This window comes from Camarhynchus parvulus, chromosome 12 (genome assembly GCF_901933205.1).
Source record: "Camarhynchus parvulus chromosome 12, STF_HiC, whole genome shotgun sequence".
Classification (NCBI taxonomy): Eukaryota; Metazoa; Chordata; class Aves; order Passeriformes; family Thraupidae; genus Camarhynchus; species Camarhynchus parvulus.
In genome coordinates, this window is record NC_044582.1 from 2,976,218 (window position 1) to 2,996,682 (window position 20,465).

General features: G+C 46.7%; 2 protein-coding genes and 1 non-coding gene across 5 annotated transcripts in view; 1 reads left to right on the top strand and 2 right to left on the bottom strand.

Moving 5' to 3' along the window:
• IARS1 (isoleucyl-tRNA synthetase 1) overlaps positions 1 to 13,865 on the bottom strand; it is a 95,503-nt gene extending 81,638 nt beyond the window's left edge. For 2 of the 3 annotated variants that reach the window (XM_030956516.1, XM_030956514.1), the window contains exons 1-6: positions 13,808 to 13,865; positions 12,083 to 12,170; positions 9,258 to 9,377; positions 8,627 to 8,783; positions 8,086 to 8,205; positions 5,287 to 5,369 (exon numbers count right to left, since the gene is read on the bottom strand). In XM_030956516.1, coding sequence (XP_030812376.1) covers positions 5,287 to 5,369; positions 8,086 to 8,205; positions 8,627 to 8,783; positions 9,258 to 9,376 — 479 coding nt within the window. In that variant the 5' untranslated portion in view covers position 9,377; positions 12,083 to 12,170; positions 13,808 to 13,865. Of the gene's footprint in view, positions 1 to 5,286; positions 5,370 to 8,085; positions 8,206 to 8,626; positions 8,784 to 9,257; positions 9,378 to 12,082; positions 12,171 to 13,560; positions 13,779 to 13,807 lie in introns of those variants that run through there. The other variant, XM_030956515.1, reaches the window with a different exon arrangement.
• LOC115908490 lies at positions 11,408 to 11,539 on the bottom strand. The gene has a single exon (XR_004061117.1). It is a non-coding gene; the product is annotated as a small nucleolar RNA SNORA84 (small nucleolar RNA).
• Positions 13,866 to 16,523: 2,658 nt separating the features above from the next.
• LOC115908286 lies at positions 16,524 to 17,847 on the top strand. The gene has a single exon (XM_030956766.1). The coding sequence runs from the start codon at positions 16,979 to 16,981 to the stop codon at positions 17,654 to 17,656; it is 678 nt and encodes a 225-aa protein (XP_030812626.1). The 5' UTR covers positions 16,524 to 16,978; the 3' UTR covers positions 17,657 to 17,847.
• The last annotated feature ends 2,618 nt before the right edge of the window (positions 17,848 to 20,465 follow it).

Here is a 20,465-nt window from a genome sequence, read left to right on the forward strand (position 1 = left end):
GAGAGAGGAAATCCCTGAGCACAGCCCTGCCCTGAGCACATCCCTGCCCTGAGCTCCTCCATCCCTCCTGCCCTCTTTGGAGTTTGTCACAATCTGTCCCCTCACACAGCCATTCCAGCAGAATAAACAGAATTCTAGTTGAGTCAAGTCTGCTGTTTGATGCCATAGCCCTCATTTTCACTACACAAGCTCTTTTGTTATCTTAAAAAGCACCTAAAATGGTTTCCTTGACAAAAAAGCTGCTGGTGTGCGACCAGCAGAGCTGCAGAGGTGATTCCCAAAGAGCTCCCTGCAGCAGAGCTCACCTGAAACACAGCACCTGCCAAAGATGAGATGGTTCCAACAGTAAGAGTCACTGACAGGTGGAGATCTTGTTTTGATTAAAAAGTCATCCCAATATTTTAGACAATAACCTCACAGAACATGGTCTAACCCTTATGTTTGAAAAATGCTGACACTTTGCAAAGGGGCCCCAGGTTTGTAAGCCAAAATTGAAAATGCTGTGCCTTCTGAAAAAAAATAATAATCTAAGGAAACCACAGAGCTCCTTTCTAGTGACAAACAAACCATTTACTCACGGAAGTGAGAAATCAAATCCTGTTCCTCTAATTCTGCTGCATTTCTCCTCACACATAAATAAATTTAGTTGCATCCTCTTGGCTGTGGGAGCAGCACTCAGACCTTTAGTGAAGAAAAATTCAGTTTGGGAAAAGGTGAAATGCATATTTCAGCTTCTTGTTAAGAGAGAATCTGGTCCCTAAAGGTGCAAGGAATGTTTAACCTCCAAAGTGGCAAGAGTTTGTTGTTCCTGAAGTGCAACGGGGTTCGAAGCCCAGTCAATAACAAAGCCTTGCTCTCCCCAGAACTCCCAAAAATCCAGACGCTTCCTGCAGAATTTGTTCATCCAAGTCACACAAACAGCACACAAACAGCACATGGATATAACCAAATTCCTGCAAAGGGAGCTTTTACTTCCAAAAGATACTGAATCAGGCAATGCAGCACTGCAAACACCCCTGACATCCCACATCCAGCATCTCTCAGTACCCAAAAGCAAGCTGCCCTTCTCCAACACCTCCATCCAGCTCACATCAAAGAGAAGGTTTGATCTTGGCACTTCCCAAGCCCTTAATGCCATTCCTCTGAGGGATCAAGGAGCTCTGTTTGCAGTGATCAGTATCTAAGGGTTTGAGAACTCCAGTCTTTCCAGAGAACTACCTCATAACTAACACTGAGATTTATTTTCAAATACATATAAAGTGCTTTGCCCCCTTTTTTTCTCTTTAAAGAAAAAACAGCAGGAACTGTGAACAGTTCTGTGGCCATTAGGACAGCAGGATCTAGAGGTCTACGATTTCAACATATCCATGGTTCTTTAGGTAAATGGACAAAATTATTGCTGTGTGACCTCACATCAGTTCACACCAAGATAAAAGGACAATTTTAAAGCCTCTGTAGACCTACCAAACAAATTCAGGCACAAACACCACCCTGTGTAAGAAGCCCTGTCATTTTAAAGTTCAGACAACACTGCATCCTAACAGCACCATGGCAAGCAGAGCTCCTGAGGAAAAGGTTTTCCTACAACTCATGGACAACACTTGAAAAACAAGAGGAAATTAAAATGAAAGCAACATGCAAAAACAGATGCTTAGGGACAAAAACAAAAAAAAAAAAAGAAAAAAGTACTCAAAAAACACTGGATGTGAATCAAAAATGCATAAGCCTAAGTGGAACATGAATTCCAATAACAAACACAACCTATCTTTAGAATAGCAGCTTGGAAAGAGAGCTCCTGAAGAAAGTCAGGAAAAGCATTTCTTTGTTCCAGGGCTAGGAATTGTTGAGTACAGAAGTTGTCAAATACCATGTTAAACTAGCACTGAAAGCTTTAAAAACCTGGCATACAGAGATTATTATCCTGTTCCAGGTCTACCCTCCAAGCTGTAACCTCCAGAACTGTGTGTCTGTTGAGAGATTCTGGATCAAGCCAGAAATGCAAAACACCTGCATAACAGTAAATCTGAATATCTAAAACTGATGCTAGACTTTTCCCAAAGGTCAGCCATAGGACTGCAGTTTTCCTCCTCCAAAATACAGATGAGGGGATACAACAAGACTGGAATGGTGAGAAGGTAACAACCAGGGGGCTAGAGAACTTAATGCACAAAAGAAATACAAGAATGAGGGGAAAAAAATACAAGTAGCTCATAGAAAAATGGACAAACCACACTTCTTATCACCAGTATCTGTCTAGAGAATCATTAGTCATGAAATACACAGAAAACAATGGTGATTTCTATTAGGAGAAATCTATTGGGAGAATTTCTATACAGAGATCTGCTGTTCTGAGACCGTTCTGGTTTATAAAGTGCTGAGTGCTGGGCCTGTCTCAGGGCAGGCTGGGTGTGAGCCCAGCTCTCCCTGGCAGCTCCTCCCAGAGCTCTGTCACCAAGGGCTGTCTCTACCAGGCTCAGCCCGCAGTTGCTCGTTTGGGCACTAGATGGTGACAGGAATCTGCTCGAGCCACCCTTCGGAGGAGCAGGAGGAGAGGCCAAGCCCTGGCATCACCTGGGAATGCAGACCATCCCCCCATCCCACCTGGGCTGCTTCCCAGGGGTGAACTCACGCCCAGCCCACCCCTGTGCAACAGCCCAGCACTGAGGACAATCATTTATAGTTATTCCACCTCCCAAAGGTTTCTTTCAGATCACCTCAGAAAGAAGTTTAAGCTCCCAAACTCCTCTCCATTTCACTGGATGTGCCTTGTGGCTGTACAAAAAAAAGGCAATATTCCATGTTTGTGCTATGCCAGCTCAAGAACATCACTGACTGCACTGTTCCAGTGAAGGGCACTTCTTCACTGAGATCCAAGCTGGCTGCAGGACAAATTGTAAAGAATTAGAACTTAAAAATTCTCTTCTAGTTATTCAGTATGTGCAGAGTTGACTGCATCTTAACATGCAAACCAGTGCAGTATCACCTCTCACTGACACCAACTTTCAATCCTCCTCTGAAAAATTCTGTCAGGATACCACAATTCTACCAGTGAATGTTTTGTTGTAAGTCAAAATTTAGCAGGCTAAAAATTCAGTTTAGTCAGTCATCATATGACAGCATCAAAATGCCAACAAAGTAGTCATTTCCACCAGACCAATTATAAAGATAAAAAAGAAATGCTCTCCAGCATTCTGAGCTGATTAATATTGTTTTGTAGAGATACTGTACAACAGATGTATTTGGTGTCTGAGCCCTAAATACTCCAAACCTAAATGATTTGGATCAAATCAGCCACCACTGAAAACAACATTTATTAGAAGTATTAGATTATTTCACTGAACTCAACAGAAACAAGGAAGAAAACACCACATGTCACAAAGAAATTCCAGTTGAGGCCACTCCAGAGCTGCAGGAAAAGCTACAGACCAGAAAAAACCAACCTAAACAGACTGGTTTAGCTGATTATATGACTAAAGACAAACTCCTCACCATATTTTAACCACAAAACCTACAGCTGCCATGCCCACTCCCATTTTCATAACCAGGTTATTTTTTCTGGATCTAAAATCAGCATTGTACTCCCACAGACAGAAAAACAACAAGGTCAAACCACTGGACAGGCCAATATGGTCTCCAGGGCAGTCAATGCAGAAATTAAGCTGCTTTTCTACACAGCTGGACACTAAATTTTAATTTTTTTTTTAAAGAATTTCAAAAGGAGCTCAGAAAAAATGGAATCAATTGTGAGAGAAGCATGCTAGAATCTACAGCCCAAATTAACACTCCTGAGGGACATGCAAAGTAACTTCTGTAACACCTTGTGGGTCTGATGGTGGCCTGGCTAACCATCCAATTTAGTTCATTTTTAGGAAATTGTGCATTACCCTGCCAAAAACACCACTTTAAGTGCAGTGACAGAGCTCTCTTTAAGCATTATCTTCTTCAGCCCTGAGACAGTCCTAGCAGACTTTCCAAAAAAAAACCCCAATTTTTAAAACCAGAAAATGTTTCATTACAGGATTTAACAGAAACTAAACAGTATCAGGAGGCAAAAAAAGTACAAAATTAAAAGGCTTGTCTGCCTACATGCTTCCTGAAATCTCACTGTGTTTTCAGATCCAATATAATTTAGAGTTTGTATCAAAGCAGGCATTAGAGGAGGTGATCTCTGTAACACAGGTGAAAGTCCAGAAATTGCCTTTTGAAGAGCTGGTGGGAGAAACAAACCACCAAAAAAAGGCTTGGGCTGCTGAAAGACACCCTGCAACTAGCTCAAGGCAGGTTTGGTTTTTAAGCTGCCAGTTAAAGAGGATTTGAGGTGCCACTAAGCATTTTTGTAATTTACAAAATGAAGGTTTCTTGTCAGTTTTGGCTTTATAATTATGCAGGGTTTCTTCAGCTGAGTGAGTTAAACATCTGCTGCCTTCCCACCATCTCTCCACTGAAATCTCACTGGCACTTCAGCCCTCTGCAGTGGCTTCAGGGACATCTAAAAGGTCTGTCAATCCAGTGGCAGAACTTTATGAAACTACACAATTAAAGCTGATTAGTAATGCTAATATTACCAAATATTCCATAATACTTTATTATGCACATCATTTGCTTCTCAATGAATGTTGAATTCACCTTGTCATTCTATCACCCAAAGGACTCACAGCTGCCATTTCTTCACTGTGTTAAACCAACCTGCTCATCCTTAAGCTGGAAGGTTGTCTTGTCTTCTGAAATCCCAACAGGCACCCTGAATACATTGCCAAAACACCTAAATTTTATTAAGCTCTGCACCAGGAGTCCAAGGCAGTTGTCAAATTGTGCTGCCAAGAAAAAGATAACAGCAGATTCACAGCCTCTAAAATCAGGCTTGAAGAAGAGGTTTGGAGCTAAACTGAGCTTGGACAGTTTGCCATTTACAGCTGACAGTGTGAAGAACATCAGAATGCAGAGCTAGAATGTAATTTCCTAAACCAACCAAGGACCATATTAATAGATCTTCAGAACTGCTTTGAAGCTGGCATGGAGCAGCAAGATTTCAGAGCTCACTAAAGGCAGTGCTGGTACACTTTATTTTGCAAAGCCCTGCTATCCCGGAGAAGGAAAAAAATGGGACAATTCCTTGCATCACTTGAACATCAAGAGATTTCACATCACTTTAATTCCTCTGCCTGATGTTTCATCTGCATTTGGCATCTTCTGAGCAGTTCTAGTGCTAAATGGACCAACATATATTTGCAATGAGTGAAGCCTTTCTCACATTTCAAATCCCCAAAGAGAGGTGTGTTCACTTACCACACAGACTCCATGAACTCAGGGTAAAGAGTTTTATAGTCATTTTCAAAGTCAATCCAGCGACCTAATCTAGTAACACTGAACTGTTAAGACACAAAAACAGAGATGGAAAGGCATCTTAATAATGCATCATCATATTACATTACCAATATTTATTCTGTAAAATAAAAATCAGCTGGGTTTTAAGTGCAGTGTTTGTCCCATCCCATTGAAATACATCTATAAAGCATTTTAGCCTGATAATAGTTCCAAACAGTGCATTCATACAGGCAGAAATAAGGAAGGAATGAAACCATGAGCATGGTCATTTAGAACCAAGGTCACACATCAGGCAAATGTGTTCAACACAGCAAAACCAGTAGATCACTTGGATCATTCATCAGATAGAAATGGTGGATTACCCAAGGTTCAGCCAAGGTTCAAATGCCTGAAAATTGCTTTTCATGATAGTGGTCACACTTCTATTTTTAAGACTACTTGTTGCAGAGACAGTGAAAACCCAGAAGTCTATCAGCTTTCAGTTCCATACAAACATGATGTAACTTGAAGACAAAGCAATGCTGAGAGAAATTGATACATGACAAGTTATCAAACCCTTCCAGGGCCAGCTGCCTTCTCTGCCTGCCCAGAGCCATGAGAGGGCTGCCAAAGCCCCAGCAGTGACAGGTGCCAGCCCCTGGCTCAGGACAGGTCATGGTCACATTCAGACACTGATGAGGAATGAGCCAGCTGTGGGATTCAGTGGGCCAAGTGGGATTTCACAGCCACCCAAACCCCCCAGCTGTGCAGAGAGGCAAGGCAGGGACACCTGTCCTGACAGTGTTAACAGAGCCCACATTGAATGTCAAACCAGCCAAGGGAACACAAAACATTCATTCCCTCACCTCTACATTTTCATACCACACCTGAGCTCCTGACATGGATCAGTTCCCACCCTGACCTTTAAGCCACTCTGACATTCCACTAATAAGATCCACAGCCTAGGACTGATTAGCACAAGGATTCACAAAGTTGGAGCATTATGTCTGGTCTCAGCATTGTGAGATCTCACACAGCCAAGGAACCTTTTCTGTTTTTTCATAAAGCTCAAATATTTGCTAACCACTCCACGCAGAAAATAAACATTATCTACCAGGAATGTTGGTAATTCCTCTCCCAGCACTATTCCAAAATATTTGAGTTTAAACAAATTTCATTATTTTTATTTATCATCTAAAATACACACATACACACACAAGTTTATGAACAAAACAGAATACAAAATCCATTCACCACCCAAAAGATCAAGTGCTTGCACTAACCAGCACCACAAAAACACCAGCTGCTGAAGCACAGCAAGGTAAAAGGTAGAGAAAATGAACCACAAATGTTCCAAGTGTGGCTGGGATAGTTAACGTTCTTCATAGCTGGTCCAGTGCTGTGTTCTGGATTTAGGATGGGAATCATGTTGTTAACCCACTGCTGGTTTTGGTGCTGCTGAGTTGTGCTTGCCCTAAGCAAGGAGTTCTCAGTTTCCCAGGCTGTGCCAGCCAGGAGCTGCACAAGGAGCTGGATGGGAGAAGAGCCAGGACAAAGAAAAGCCAGGACAGCTGATCCCAAGTGGCCAAAGGGACATTCCATAGCACAGCACATCGTGCCCAGCAGAGAGCTGGGGGCTGTGCGTCACTCAGCAGCCAGACTGGGCTTGGGTTTCCTGGCTTTTATTCCTCCCTCTTTTACTATTATCATTAGCATCATTATAATATTTTATTTTGTTTCAATTAAACTGTTCTTATCGCCCCTCTTTGGTACTTGGCTGCCAGCTGGGGTTAAACCACCACAACAAACCAGAATGAATCTTGCTATTTTTATTTCTAAAAGCAACAAAGAATTATCAACGATGGGTTTGAAATACATCATTTCAGAGTGTAATTTGAAAAAAAACAAACAGTCTGATTTTCATTCAGCCATTCAGTGAGGTTTAGACCACAGTTACTCTACCCAAGGTACCTCTGGTTTCTTCATGCTCCCAAGGGCAAGAGGCAAGTGATAATCAAGTAAGAAACTCCTATTTCCAAAAAAAGAAATACAGCAGGACTAGAAACATGTAGAGAAGTGTGATGAAGTAGAAGAGCCTTTGCAGGAGGAAAAAATTAAAATAATTAGGACTGTTCTGCCTAGGAAAAAAAAATATTATTGTTAAGATAAAGCTTTATTGGAAATAATTTTAGAGAACTACCAGTCTTCAAACTTGCAGACACCAACACTCTCCCTGTATTCCTGGGATGAAAAGCTGACACCAGTATTCTCTGGGAAGACTGAGGGTTTACCCACACCTCTTGTGACAAAACCAGATGTGAGCATTTCTGCTCTTCCAAAAATAAAAGCTGCTGCCCTGCACTCTGGCAATGAAAAGACTGTGGGGGAAGAGGAGCAAAAAAGCAGTGAGGTTAATGTTAATTTTCTTTAATGCCTCCATTAGAAAACCAGACAGATCTTTCAATTTTCTATACAAGAGAAGACACAAAGAAAGAGACAATGCTCAACATATCTGTTATTTGTTCAGTAGCTCCTTAGACACTTGGAGCTCCAGGTAACCTGCCAGTAACCTTCTCTTGACAGCACAGCAGTGTCTGTTCCAAGCCACAAAGGGGCTCTTTTTGTTCCCTTTCGGGATCACAGGGGAGAAACACAGGAGCTTAAAGGCATGAGATTTATGCATACAATCAGAGAAAAGGATGAAGTTCCCCCCACCTGAAACACTTCTGCACAAACACATTTAGAAATGCTCAGCAGAACGTGGACTGAGCCTGCACTCACCTCCCACTCCTTGGCATATCTCATGACAATCCCTCTGCACTCTTTGTTGTAAGCTTCAATGCCCATCTTTGCCACATCCTCTGGCCCTTTAATGCCCAAAGTCTTGTCAATCTCATATTCCTGGGAGCATGGAAAACAACCAAACAAAACATCCTGTTAGCAAAAGCTTTCAGGAGTCCCCTGGATACTTTATGTGTCCTGTGCATTCTAATGGGGCTCAGGGGCCTCCTTTAACCTTTTGGGATTTCATGGGAGCTGCACCTGAACCAGGCAGGGATTTCAAAGGCTCACCCTGGTGTGACTGTTTCTTTAGAAAAATAAACAAAACACCAGCTTCTGAAATATGAACCAAACAAATAGGGGTTCATAGCAATGACCAGTAGGAAGCTCTTGAACTCACCACACACTGGACAAGGAACTTCCATTTCTCTTTTAGCAACAATGTCAGGCATAAAAGCAACAGAAATATGAGTGATAAGCAGGGAACATCAGGGAAAGAGGAACCACCAGAAGTATCCGCAGATAAATTCATGACACATACCACAGGTAAGCCATGGCAATCCCAGCCAAACCTCCTCTCAACATGAAAACCACTCTGATGAGCAAATCTGGTCACAATGTCTTTGATGGTTCCTGCAAGAATGTGGCCATAGTGGGGGAGCCCTGTGGCAAACGGGGGGCCATCGTAGAAGTTGAACCTACAACACAAAACATTCCTCATTAAAGCAAAAACTCAGCAGCAGGTCAGTGACGGGGAGACTCCATGCTTGCACTACTTGTGTTTCACTTGGACAATGTCCATTCCTTCCTCTTCCACCATCAGCCAGCACACGTGGCACTGGAGGGAACATTCCAAGCTGTTCAGTCCCCACCACTGCCAGTTCTACCAGGATTCCCATGGCACACCCAGCACAGTGCGAAGAGCTCTTTGCTTACCTCCCCATTTCTCTTACAAACACACCAAGCAAGAAATTACAGGTTTATTTCAACTGTTAGAACACTGCTGATTCTTCACCAAGTGAAATATAAAGGGACAGCAGCACAAGCCAGGCCTGCTGCTGGCCAAGGGAGCAGCTGCTGTTTACAGAACCAAGGAAAAGCAAAGAGTAATTACAGCCAAGCCAACCCTGCACTGCCACACACAACTGCTACAGCTTGTAACAGATTCTTACCTAGGTCTGTTCTTTGATTGCTTCAGGCATTCCTTGAAACAATTCAGATTTTTCCAGAGCGTCAATATCTTCTCTTCCTCATTTGGAAAATTTATGTTTTCTGGAACTTGTTGAACCATTCTTTCCCAATAAGGATCAATAAGAGAAAAATACATATTGAACAGAAGTGAGAAAAAAAATAACTCTACAAGTACAACTTTTATCTTCCAAATCCATATCACCAATCCAAAGAGCCTGATTCATTGCAGGCATGGAAGCAAGCACTCCATTCTAAAAAAAGCCTAATTTTGACTGACTCACACCAAAGTTTTGGAACAGGAAAAGGATTCTCCATTCATTCAACTATGATTGTTCCCTTTTTTATCATGTTTTTATTTCTGTTTCCCAGAGAAAACAGTCAAAGGGTAAATTATGTTTTGGTTACAGGGTGTTTTTTTTTCTTCAGGAAAAGCTTCTGAGTTCAAACTGACCCTTCAGCACCAGTTTGTATCAGAGAGTTTCACTTTAAACTACTGGAGAAGGGGCTCCTTTTCCCTGTACATCTATTCACAAACTGTTTAGATGTTTAAAAAAGCATTTTCTATCAGGCTGTGGCAGCAATCTCAGATGCCCCTAAAAGCAGCCAGACTGCAGAGAGCACAGCTGAAAAACTGCAAACATGAACATGAATTTTATAAGTACATTAAAACTAAGCCCCAACAGGCCACTTCTGTACAAGCTCCACAAGCAACACAGGGAAGAGGAATTCTCAACATTATTGAGAACACACAGCAGTTGCCTGGTTCCAGAGCTGCTATGAGATAGAAAGGGGTCAGATTTCAATAAAAAACCACAGCAAGAACTAAACAAAGCTGTTTTAAGACAGCAGCTCCCTAACAGGAGAAAATTGGTCATGAAGGTTGCAACAGATGATGCTAGAGAATAAAAGGGTTCTTCCACCTCTCGCTTCAGTGCTGCTGCTCCTGAGCACACACCAGAAGTAGCTACTACAGCTTTGAGCTTGACTCAGCATTAGAGAATTACAAGTAACAGCACAAGGCCTGAGATGTGGGATTTACTCAGGTTTGTAAATACTAACCATAAAACAGCAACAAAGGCAAATGCATGAAGACAACTCTTCCAGTTACAGGTGAAGCTCCAAAACATTTCGTTAAAGAAAACCCAGAACACCACAAAAACTGCCAGCTCAAGGTTTGAACCCCTATGAAAAAATGTGCTACAGACCAACTCCACCACTTTTGTATTCATGACAAATCATTCTCTCCACTAATAAACCCAAATTATCCTTTATCATATTATTGTAATTGAGAGTCCCACAACCTGGTGCACAGGCAGCACAGCATTTGGAGGGGAAATCAGGGGCTGACAAGGAACATGTGGACATGGCCTGGGTGTATTTTAAATGGTATTAACCAGCTTGAGCACAGTGAGTTACTCTACACACAACCTGTAGGAAAGTTTTCACCATTCTGCCTCTGAGCACTGATTAGGCTGTGTCCTTTCTCAGTGACTTGATCACAGAGACAATGGAAATGATAAAAGAATTCAGCTTAAAGCTTTGATCTCCCACAAGCCAGCTGACCTGAGGTTTAAGAATCTGCGTGTTCTACTCAGCTCCATGTCACATTGTCTGAAAAATCCCTGTGCCCAGGATTTTTCTCCTGGGAAACTGAGAAACCTCGGAGAAAAGGGAAATAATTCTTATCTCATTTGATTCTCCTGTGTTTTGCTCATGGGGAATGTGTTTGGAGATTGTTTCATTGGTTTCTGCTGTGAATTATTTTGACTTAATGGCCAATCAGTGCCAAGCTGTGTCAGGACTCTGGAGAGAGTCAGGAGCATTCATTGTTATCTTTTAGCATTCTATAAGTACCCTTGCTGTATTCTTTAGTATAGTTTAGTTTAATATTCTTTAATATAATATAGTATCATAAAATAATAAATTAGCCTTCTGAGAACATGGGAATCAAGAGTCATCATTCCTTCCTTTGTCTGGGGGGAACTCAAATATAAACTCAGCTCCAGGACCTGCATGTCCTGCTCAGCCCCAGCTCACTGTAAATCAGTGTAGCTCCCAAATCAGTGTAGCTGCAAAGGGTTGGGAGCCTGGCCAGCTGCCAGGGCTGAGGAAGCAGAGGCAGGCTGGTTTGGGGTGTGCCTGAGGCAGGGCTGAGGAGGCTGCTCAGGGCTCACAGCCTCCCTGCGTTGCCCCAGGGTCACTGTGAGCCCATCCTCCAACTGAAGCACTGCACGGGCACAGCAGTGTCCAGCAACCACAGGGCACAAAGCACCCACACTCTCAGCAACAGCGCCAGTTTATTGCATCAGAAGCAGGGGGGAGGAAATACTGCTGGGAATTCATGTGCAACCATCATTACCGGTTAGATTTTCCAAGTTACAAACCAGAATTTTATGGAAATTTAGAATTTTAAAGAGATTGATTTAAAAGGCAAAAGCATATTGAAAATCTTGCCATGGCTCAACCTCAGCTGAGAAAAAAAGCCAAGATCTAGCAATCATTTTACAGACAGAGGTATGAATATCTCTACAGAACAGAAAAAAGCCTACTATAAGCAATCTAGGTATTTTTCAATCACAAAATAATGAATAACTTCATTACTTTGAACACAAACTGAGCAAAAACATCACAAACCGTATTACAAAAATGATACAAACACATCTAATAAACCCCACTTTCAGACAACACTTCACATCTACAGAGATCAGAAAACACATGAAGGGCTCTCTGTGCATTTTCTGCTGATAAGAAGTGTTAGGGTTTAAGACAATGCACCATTAAGCAAGTTTTTATTAAGGACACTCACTTTTCTAGAGGATAACAACATTCACTAGCAAAGGTGTCAGTTTGGAGATTGTGCTACAGCAGTCTGAGACTTAAGCTGGGCTTCTTATCTACAAGAAAAAAAAACATGCATTAAAATCATAAAAGCAAGTTCCCATTAACTTTTTTAAAGTATCAATTTTTAAAAAAACAATAAAAACTCAATTAAAACACCACTATGAATGACGTGAACCCACATTTGAGAAATATTGCTGTACTTCCCATACATCAGATATGTGATTAAAACAAAGTGGATTTCATGATATTAATAATTTTGTTGACTGAGAAATGGCAAGTACAAAAACACAGGATGAACTAAAGGTGTACAAAAGGTTTCTGATTTCCAGGGGTTTATGATCAGTCTCTTACTCTTGCTCCAGTCACCTTCTCCCACAAACTACTCTGTAAAAGAGACCAAAGCTCCCTCCAAAGACAAGGAGCTTCCTTTCTCCACTTACAGCTGCTTTCTCCAAAGTTAAACAATGCTCCATTTTCCACACACACCTGGCCCCCCACTTCTGCCTTTTCAGGTCCTGTTCTGCAGTAACATCAGTCTAAACTGTTCACCTGATCATCAAAACTCTCCATTTCTAGAAGGGGTGGAAACAGCCAAGTTTAAAACAAAAGGAAGGAAGGTGGGAACAGAATGAACTACAGAACAAACATTGCTTCTGAAAACCTTGTGTCTTACACAGGGAATAAACCTACAGCACCAGCCCAGCTGTCCCCCTGCAAGGATCTCCTTTAATACTGAAAGGCCAATTAAAACATTGCTAAAGCAATAAGCACACTCATCAATTAATGCTGTCCTTAGATACAAACATTTCATGCTATGCAAGAGTCCAGTTTTACACTGTATCTTGTGATGGCTTAAGAAAGAGTTGTTGTCATCACGCTACCTTGATTAAAAATGTAACACATCATTGTGAACAAAAGAAATCTAGGTTATCTTGAAATAACTTTGAACTACATCTCTTGAATAAAACCTCAGAAACCAGTGTCAGCTGAGTTACTGAACACTGCTTTTATGTGACAACTGAATTGGGTTGGACCCAATTACCTGACAGCTGCTTTCTAATCACGTCACCACCAAACCGAATTAAAGTCTCCAAAAGGCTCCCGAGGTGTGGAAGCCAAGGTTTGCTGGAAATATCAAAATCCCTGCAGCGCACTAAAAAGCGTGCATTCATCAACCCCCCAGTTAACAGGATGCTGAAGGGAATGCTTAAGACACTACACGTTGTAAGGGACCGTAAGTTCTTTGTACAAATAGCTCATGAAACCAAGACTTGCTAAATATTATGCCCTGCAATACAAATAACCAACGAAACCAAGACTTGCTAAGCATTAAACCCTGCAATAAGGCATCAGGATAACCTTTAATAAGCACCTCCTATAAGCAATCCCTAAATTGACGAAAAAGCAAAGAATCCGCGCAGCACTAGGCGGTAAAACACGCACATGAACGGGATGCTGTACACACAAACCACACGAGCTAACAACGGGAGCCGCCAGCCCGGCCGGGGCCGCTCCCGCGGTGACAGCACCGGCACTGCCCTCCGGGAGCCGCCACTCTCCCGGGACACCCTGAAGGAGCCGCTCCCCGGCACGCCGCTGGAGCATCCCCACCCTGGCGTCTCGGAGCCGCCCGCACGGAGCTCGGCCGGGCCGTGAGGGGCCGAGGCTCCGGCCGCGCCCCCCCGCTCACCTCCGTCCCGCCATGATGCAATCGCGCCCGGCGCAGCATGGCCGGAAGCGCCGCCAGCACCACGGCCAATCAGCGCGCGGCTCTCTGCGGCCGCCCAATGGCGCTTTGTAAGGCGGCCGCCCATTGGGCGCGAGTTCTCCCCGGGGGTGCGTCACGGCGGCGCGAGGCAGCTCGGGAAAACCCTGATTGGGCGGGGCGGGGCGGGGGCGGGGCCTAGGGAAGGGCCCGGGCGGGGCCGGCAGTTCCCCTCACGCCGCGGGGGTGAAAGGAGCCCGGTCTGTGGCCGTGCATCCGAACCCAAACTCGGGCAGGAGCTCTGCTGGGTGTCCTGAGAACCCCACCCGGCTCTGACTCAGCGAGAGCAGGACGCTGGGCTTCTCCCAGAAATTGGATACCAAGGGCCTCTACTGAATCCCTCTCTGGAGCTCGACCGACCTTACCTCCGTTAAAGGGATTCTCTTAAATATCTCAAAATATCAATTCTTAAGGCTGTAGCTACAACAGAAGTCCCTCAACTGCTGCTTAAAAAAAAAAAAAAACCAAACCTAAACCATTTCCTCCACTTTTCCAGTGCTGAGAACAGCTGTGAAAAGGCTTTCAACAGGAAAAAATAGAAATGAGGCAGGAAGGTGAGGGAAGGAGATTTCCCAGCCTGCACATCTGAACCCTGCCCAGACCAGAGCGTGGGGAATGAAGGCCAGGTCAATAATGGCACAAGCAGTGCAGCTGCCTACAGGTAATCATTTCAAATTGCTCTAAAAACTTATTTACTCATAGAGATGTAGGTACCAATAAAGGTTTCAATCAATCTTTATGTTTTGATTTGAAGGACTGGGTGTAGGATGAATTCACTGATCTGTTCAGGGCAGTGTCAGTGTCTGGATTAGAGATAATCCAGATGTGAAGGGAGGCACATTGACTGGAATTCTCTCCTGCACAAAGTAGCACAAGGCTCCTTTCTACACACAATTTCCTACATCCTTCCAGAACAGTGAAAAGAAATGCAGGCTCAATCTGCACCAAGCTCAGAGAAACAGAAGAGAAAATGGGAATTGAGGCCAGACTGAGCTGGGCTGAGCAGCCAGACGGGAGAGACTGGGTGCATGTGGTTGCCAGGGCAGAGTCCCCTGTACAAACACAGAGTTCTGGCATGTTCTGTATCCAGGAGGGGAGTCTGGAGTGGCAGAAGTTTATTCAAGCCACACTGCTGCCTAATACATCTGTGAAAAAGCCTGTGACAACTGCGGATGTGGATTCTACCCCATGATGTGGCATTTCTTTATAAGCATCCTCATGAGCTGTGAGAGCGCTGCAGCCTCCCCCTCCTCTGACATGCCCTCAGATCTCAGGCTGCAGATTTTAGACAGCTGCTGCTTGCTCCAGTGCCAAGCCCTTCCATTTTGGCCTTTAGTATGTAAACACACAGGTGATAACACCAGCTGAATACCATACAATTCCTGAATGGAATTTGAAACAAACACTGCTTAGAAATACACACTCTAATGCAGTGAAACAGACAAATGTGGGCAATTTGGTTTTGGACAGGCTGACTCTGTACTTAGCCCAAATCCAGACTTTTACCTTGTCTCTCCCTGTATATTATGTACTTCTTAGCTGTTCACTGTTAAATTGTAATAAAATGTTACCTGCATGGGAGTTGCTGCCCTTGTTCATGCACAGCCTTTACTTGGGAGCCTTTGGGTGACGCCGAGTTTGTTTTCCATTACCAGATTGGGAGGGGGGGAACAGGGAAGTCACTGTCAGTTTAGCTACATGCAGGGCAGAAAAACGCCACCCAAAACAGATTGGAAAATCAGGGGAAATTTGTGGTAGAGGGACCAAGGCCCAGCACAACTAACTGGGACATTCCCCAAATTACAAGAATGAATGTGTCTACTCTCGTTTTTCACTCTAGACTGATGAAAAAGCACCGATTCAGCCGGAGAGGTTAAAGGGCAGGAAAAAAAAAAAAAAAAAAAATCGTGAAGCCTCAGGAGGGGACGCCCCTGGCGTGAAGCGGCTGAGGGGAAGGCGCGGGCACCATTTTGCAGGACCCGCGGGAAGGTCACCGCTGCCCGGCGGTGGCGCCGGCCGCAGCCTGGAGCTGCAGAGGAAGGGCGGCCGCGGGCACTGGCACTGAGCGCCGCGGCTTCTCCAGCGCCCGGTGCCGGCCTCAGGCCGCACCTTCTCCCTCCCCGCTGCCCCCGCGGCCATTTCACCGCCACCCCCCCACCCCACCCCAGCGCCCCTCACCCCACCCCAGCGCCCCTCACGGGCGGCGTACGCTGTTTGCGTAGCGGTTGGCGTAGCGCCGCGGCAAGGGACGGGCGCCGTACGCGGTTTGCGTGGCACCGCTGCAAGGGACGGGTCCAGTACGCTGTTTGCGTGGCGCCGCTGCAAGGGGTGGGCGGGCAAGGGTGCTTGCGCGGGGAGCTGAGCGTAAACGGCCTTCGTGAATAGGGGATGAACAAAATGCGCCCGCAGCTCTGAGCCAAGCCAAAGCGCGCCCACGGGGGAAGAGATCCCGGGATAACTCGAGATAGCCCGGAAGATACGAGCGTGCGGGCTGTGGTGACGCGGAGCTCCCGCACTCCCTGGGCGCGGAGGGCCAAGTTTGGCGGGGACAGGCCGGCTGAGGAGCGGCTGTGCTGCCCCGACTCCCCCCGCGGCGCGGTGGCAGTTGGATTGCGCCGGAGGTGATAAATAGGGCCTGCGCGGGAGCGCGTCGCCAGTGGGCGCGGGGCGGCGGGCGGTGCGCGCGCTCCCTGTGCGGTCCCTGAGCGTCGGCGCCTTCCCCTCCCCTCCCTCGCTCGCTTCGCTCCCGGGCCTTGCCCCGGCCCGCCGTGCCCGGCGCAGCGCTGACAGCCCGGCAGCGCCCGGCCGGGGAGTAGGCGAGACCATCTCCGAAGAGGCGGCTTGGAACTCGTCAAGCTGCCCCGCAGCCCGCGGCCGTTCAGCCAGGCTATGCGCTGCCAACGGGCTCCGCTCAAGAAAAAAACAGAGCGGATCGTGAAAAGGTAGAGGCGCCCGCAGAGGCCCCCGCAGGGCTCTTGGGAAGCGGCCGCTCAGCCCGGAGAGAAGCGGAGGACGCGCCGGAGAGGCGACGGCGCAGGAGCAGCGCGGCGGGGGCGTCCCGGCGGCTCGGAGCATGTGAGAGGCCGGGGGGCCGCGATGCTGCGACGCGCGGAGTTCATCGTGTGCCCGCCCTGGGAGCCCGCCCGCGGCGAGGGGGTGCCGGGGGGCGCCTCCCCGACGCCGCTGAAGGGCGGCGAGCCCCGGCGGGGCGGCAGCCGCTCCCGTTGGCCGCCCGGGCGGCGCGGCAGGGTCCCCGGCGGGGCGCGGAAGCTGCTGGGCAGCCGCACGCACAGCCACTTCCAGCACTACCAGTACCAGCAGCAGCAGCAGTGCCGCGCCTTCCGCCGCTGCCACCGCCCGGCGCGGCCGCGGGTGCTGCTGTCCCTGCGGCCCGTCAATGTGCTGGGCCGGCGGGCGCCGGGCATGCGGGCGCCCCGCAACACCAACCAGTTCCTGATGCGGGAGAAGTACCAGCTCATGCACCTGCGCTCGGACTCGGTGGGCACCGAGAGCGGCGGGTCGGACTGCGAGATGGACCCGCTGGACATGGACTCGTACCTGGGGGTGCTGGAGAACGCCCGCGGGGCGCTGATGGAGTGCGCGGGGGAGCCCGGAGCCGCCGCCCGCTCCCCGCCCGCCCGGGCCGGGGCCGATGCGGCCGCGGGTTCCCCGCAGGAGGAGAGCCAGCAGTACTTCCCCTCGGAGGACGATGTGATCGAGAGCGAGCTCTTCATGGAGAGAGACTTCGACGAGTTCTGCAGCAGGATCGCCTGAGCCCCGGGCCGGGGGGGGAGCAGAACCCCGCTGGCTTGGAGCCTTTCCGCCTCGGAGGGGGGGAGAGGTTTATTTATTTCTCAGCCATTCCTTTGCGTTTTTGTCAGGGGGGTTGGCTAATTTTACAAATGGGCGTGTGTAAACGGGGGGAGCCCCCCTTGTAAATAAAGTGAACTTTTCTGAAGGCGACATCAAAGCGGATCGCGGTTTTTGGGTTTTGCGGGGAGCGGGGACAGCCAGAGCCGCCGTCGGGGGCAGTGCAGAGACCGGCAGGGAGGGAGGGAAGGGACGGGCAGGGACCGGGCACGGGGGCGGTGACGGCCAAAGTCGCGGCGGAAAAGTTTCACGCCTCTCTGGCACTCGCCCCGATTCTGGTTTACCACGGCAAAGTCGTTTAATTATCGCGGAGGGCGGCCGAGGAAGCGGCCCTTGACACACGGACACGGGGGGAGCGGCAGGACAGAGCGACAACAGCTCGAAACGGTGGAGCCCTGCCCGGCCCCCCCGGCTCGGCTCGGCTCGGTGCGGACACAGCGGGAAGGGAAACACCAAAGCCACTGATCAGCCCTGCAGGTCTTCATTGGGGCGCTTTGGCCGGAGCTTCCATGGCTGCCCGTGCTCCTCACAGCAGGTTTATTTCTCTTTTACCAACTACAGCAGAGGGAGGAATGTCTAGAAACAAGTTTAAAAGGCCACCAGCTGAAACAACTGAGCCAGAGGCAGTTAGGATTAAGTTTAAGTACCGTGCAGGGAGCAGATCTGATCGACATTAAACTCACCAGTTCCCTGAGAAGGGAAGGAGGAGGCATCAATTCCACTACAAACGGTTAAAAATTACAGCAGGTAGCTGGAACGTTCCTGGAACTTGTTGCCAGGGGAGAAGAGAGGGACATTGTTTTAACAGGTCTGAAACAGGAGATGCGGGGCCATCATTTCTCATGGTGCCTCCCTCGGCTCCCTGTCAGGGACCTTGTGCTTTCCCCCACTGCAGACACGCTGCAATCAGAGTGTGCCAGGAGGACAAATGGAAGATGAATTTGCAGATAAAGGTATCCCTGCCCATGGCAGGGGGTTGGAACTGGATGATCTTTAAGGATCCTTCCAACTGAAACCATTCTGGGGTTCTGTGGGATGTTTCTTGCAATTACAGACACAGAGACAGGAGTTAACTGTTATCCTTACAAAGGAAACTATTTTAGGACAAAATATTCAAAATTTGTAGTACCTCAGTTATAATCCTATGGAAGGAAATGTCCAAAGACACCATTTTCTTCACCCTTCTTAAGAAACAAAGCTGCTGAACACATTAAGACCAACATCATGTTTATTTTCTTTGGAATTAGCCAAGTGGTCTATGCATACAAACTTCAGTTTGTTTGATGCAGGGTTGCACTACAGCCATGCTTATTCTGGGAATTTCACTCCATGGGAACATCCAGGAGAGGCACAGGGAGCAATAAACCTCTCACACGGGTAAATGAAACCTAAGTTTGCACTGGTTTGGTCATCAGCAAGTCTGTATTTTATTAATGAATCCAGATCTGCACTAACATGTTAAATTAATGGTTTGAATGCATGTTCTCTTTTTTTTTCCCTGACTCGTGATTTGAACAAGTATGACAAAAACTCCCTTAGGAACACTTCCTTGGAACTTGGCCTTCATGCTGCTGCTGCATTTGCATCATAATATAGGATGTGCTTGGACACAAGCAAAGTAAAGCAGAAGTGTAAATTAATAAAAGAGCAGAGGGCCATAATTACAGGTCACACAGAGCCTGAGAGAATTACAGAGATTTTCCACTGGGGAAGGAGCCCTGTGTTCTCTCCCCCAGACAGAGACTTGCCATCAATGATCCATTCCTGGTGAAGCCCTGGAAGTTCCTCCAGGCCCCAGCCTTGCTCCCCTCCCAGAGGGAATTCTCTGACAGACCTTCCCCTGGTGTGTTACTTGTGTTACTCAGATCTGGCTTAATTGTCTTTTTTTTTTTCCCTGTTTCCTTCCTTCTCACTTGAATTAGGAATTTCCTGAGTGTTTGGAAAGTGTCTGCCTTGCAACAGCTGCAGACACAGATAGCACCTTCTTCCTACTAGATTTGAAAGTACTTAACAAAGCTGAAATTCAAAATATAACCAAGTTCCTCAACATCAAGGCTGGGAAAAGAAACCGAAAGCTGTTGCTCCAGAAGATCACCCATCAACCCAGTGGCCAACAAACTTGCTCAACTCAAACTTCACAAAAACAAGTTTTATACATTCCTAGGATTTTTCCTTTATAGACACACTTCTCATACAGGTGAGCTTTATACATTTAAGCAAATGTGATGACCAGAACCTTATATATCAAGTCTTCACCTGGGTGAATTTTTGCTGGAAGTCACTTAGAAATAAATACAAATGACTGGGAAGTCCAAGGCAAACAGGAAGAAAAATTAAGGCCTTTGTTACAACACAAGGGGTTCTGTTGTAACCTGTGTAAGGTATTTTTATGGCCAGTCTGGGCACGGGATGACTTAAGATTTTGTAAATCTTCCTGGAGAAAAGAAAGGTTTGGTAATGTTCTGAAGGAGGCAGCAGCATTTATTATTCATTACTGCCATTTCAGCACACTGCTGAGCAGGTGCATTAGCAGTCTGTGGGGCTGTTTGAAGTCTCCAGCATGGCAGAAATGCTGATTTTTGCTGAGGAACAGTGATGCTGCACAGCTCCTGAAAGGTCTTCAGCCACATTCCTAGAAGAAAAGTAACCATGAGTGGAAGAAAATGGTCAGCCTGTCACCCCTCATTTCCAACTGTGCATTTGTCATGGATCT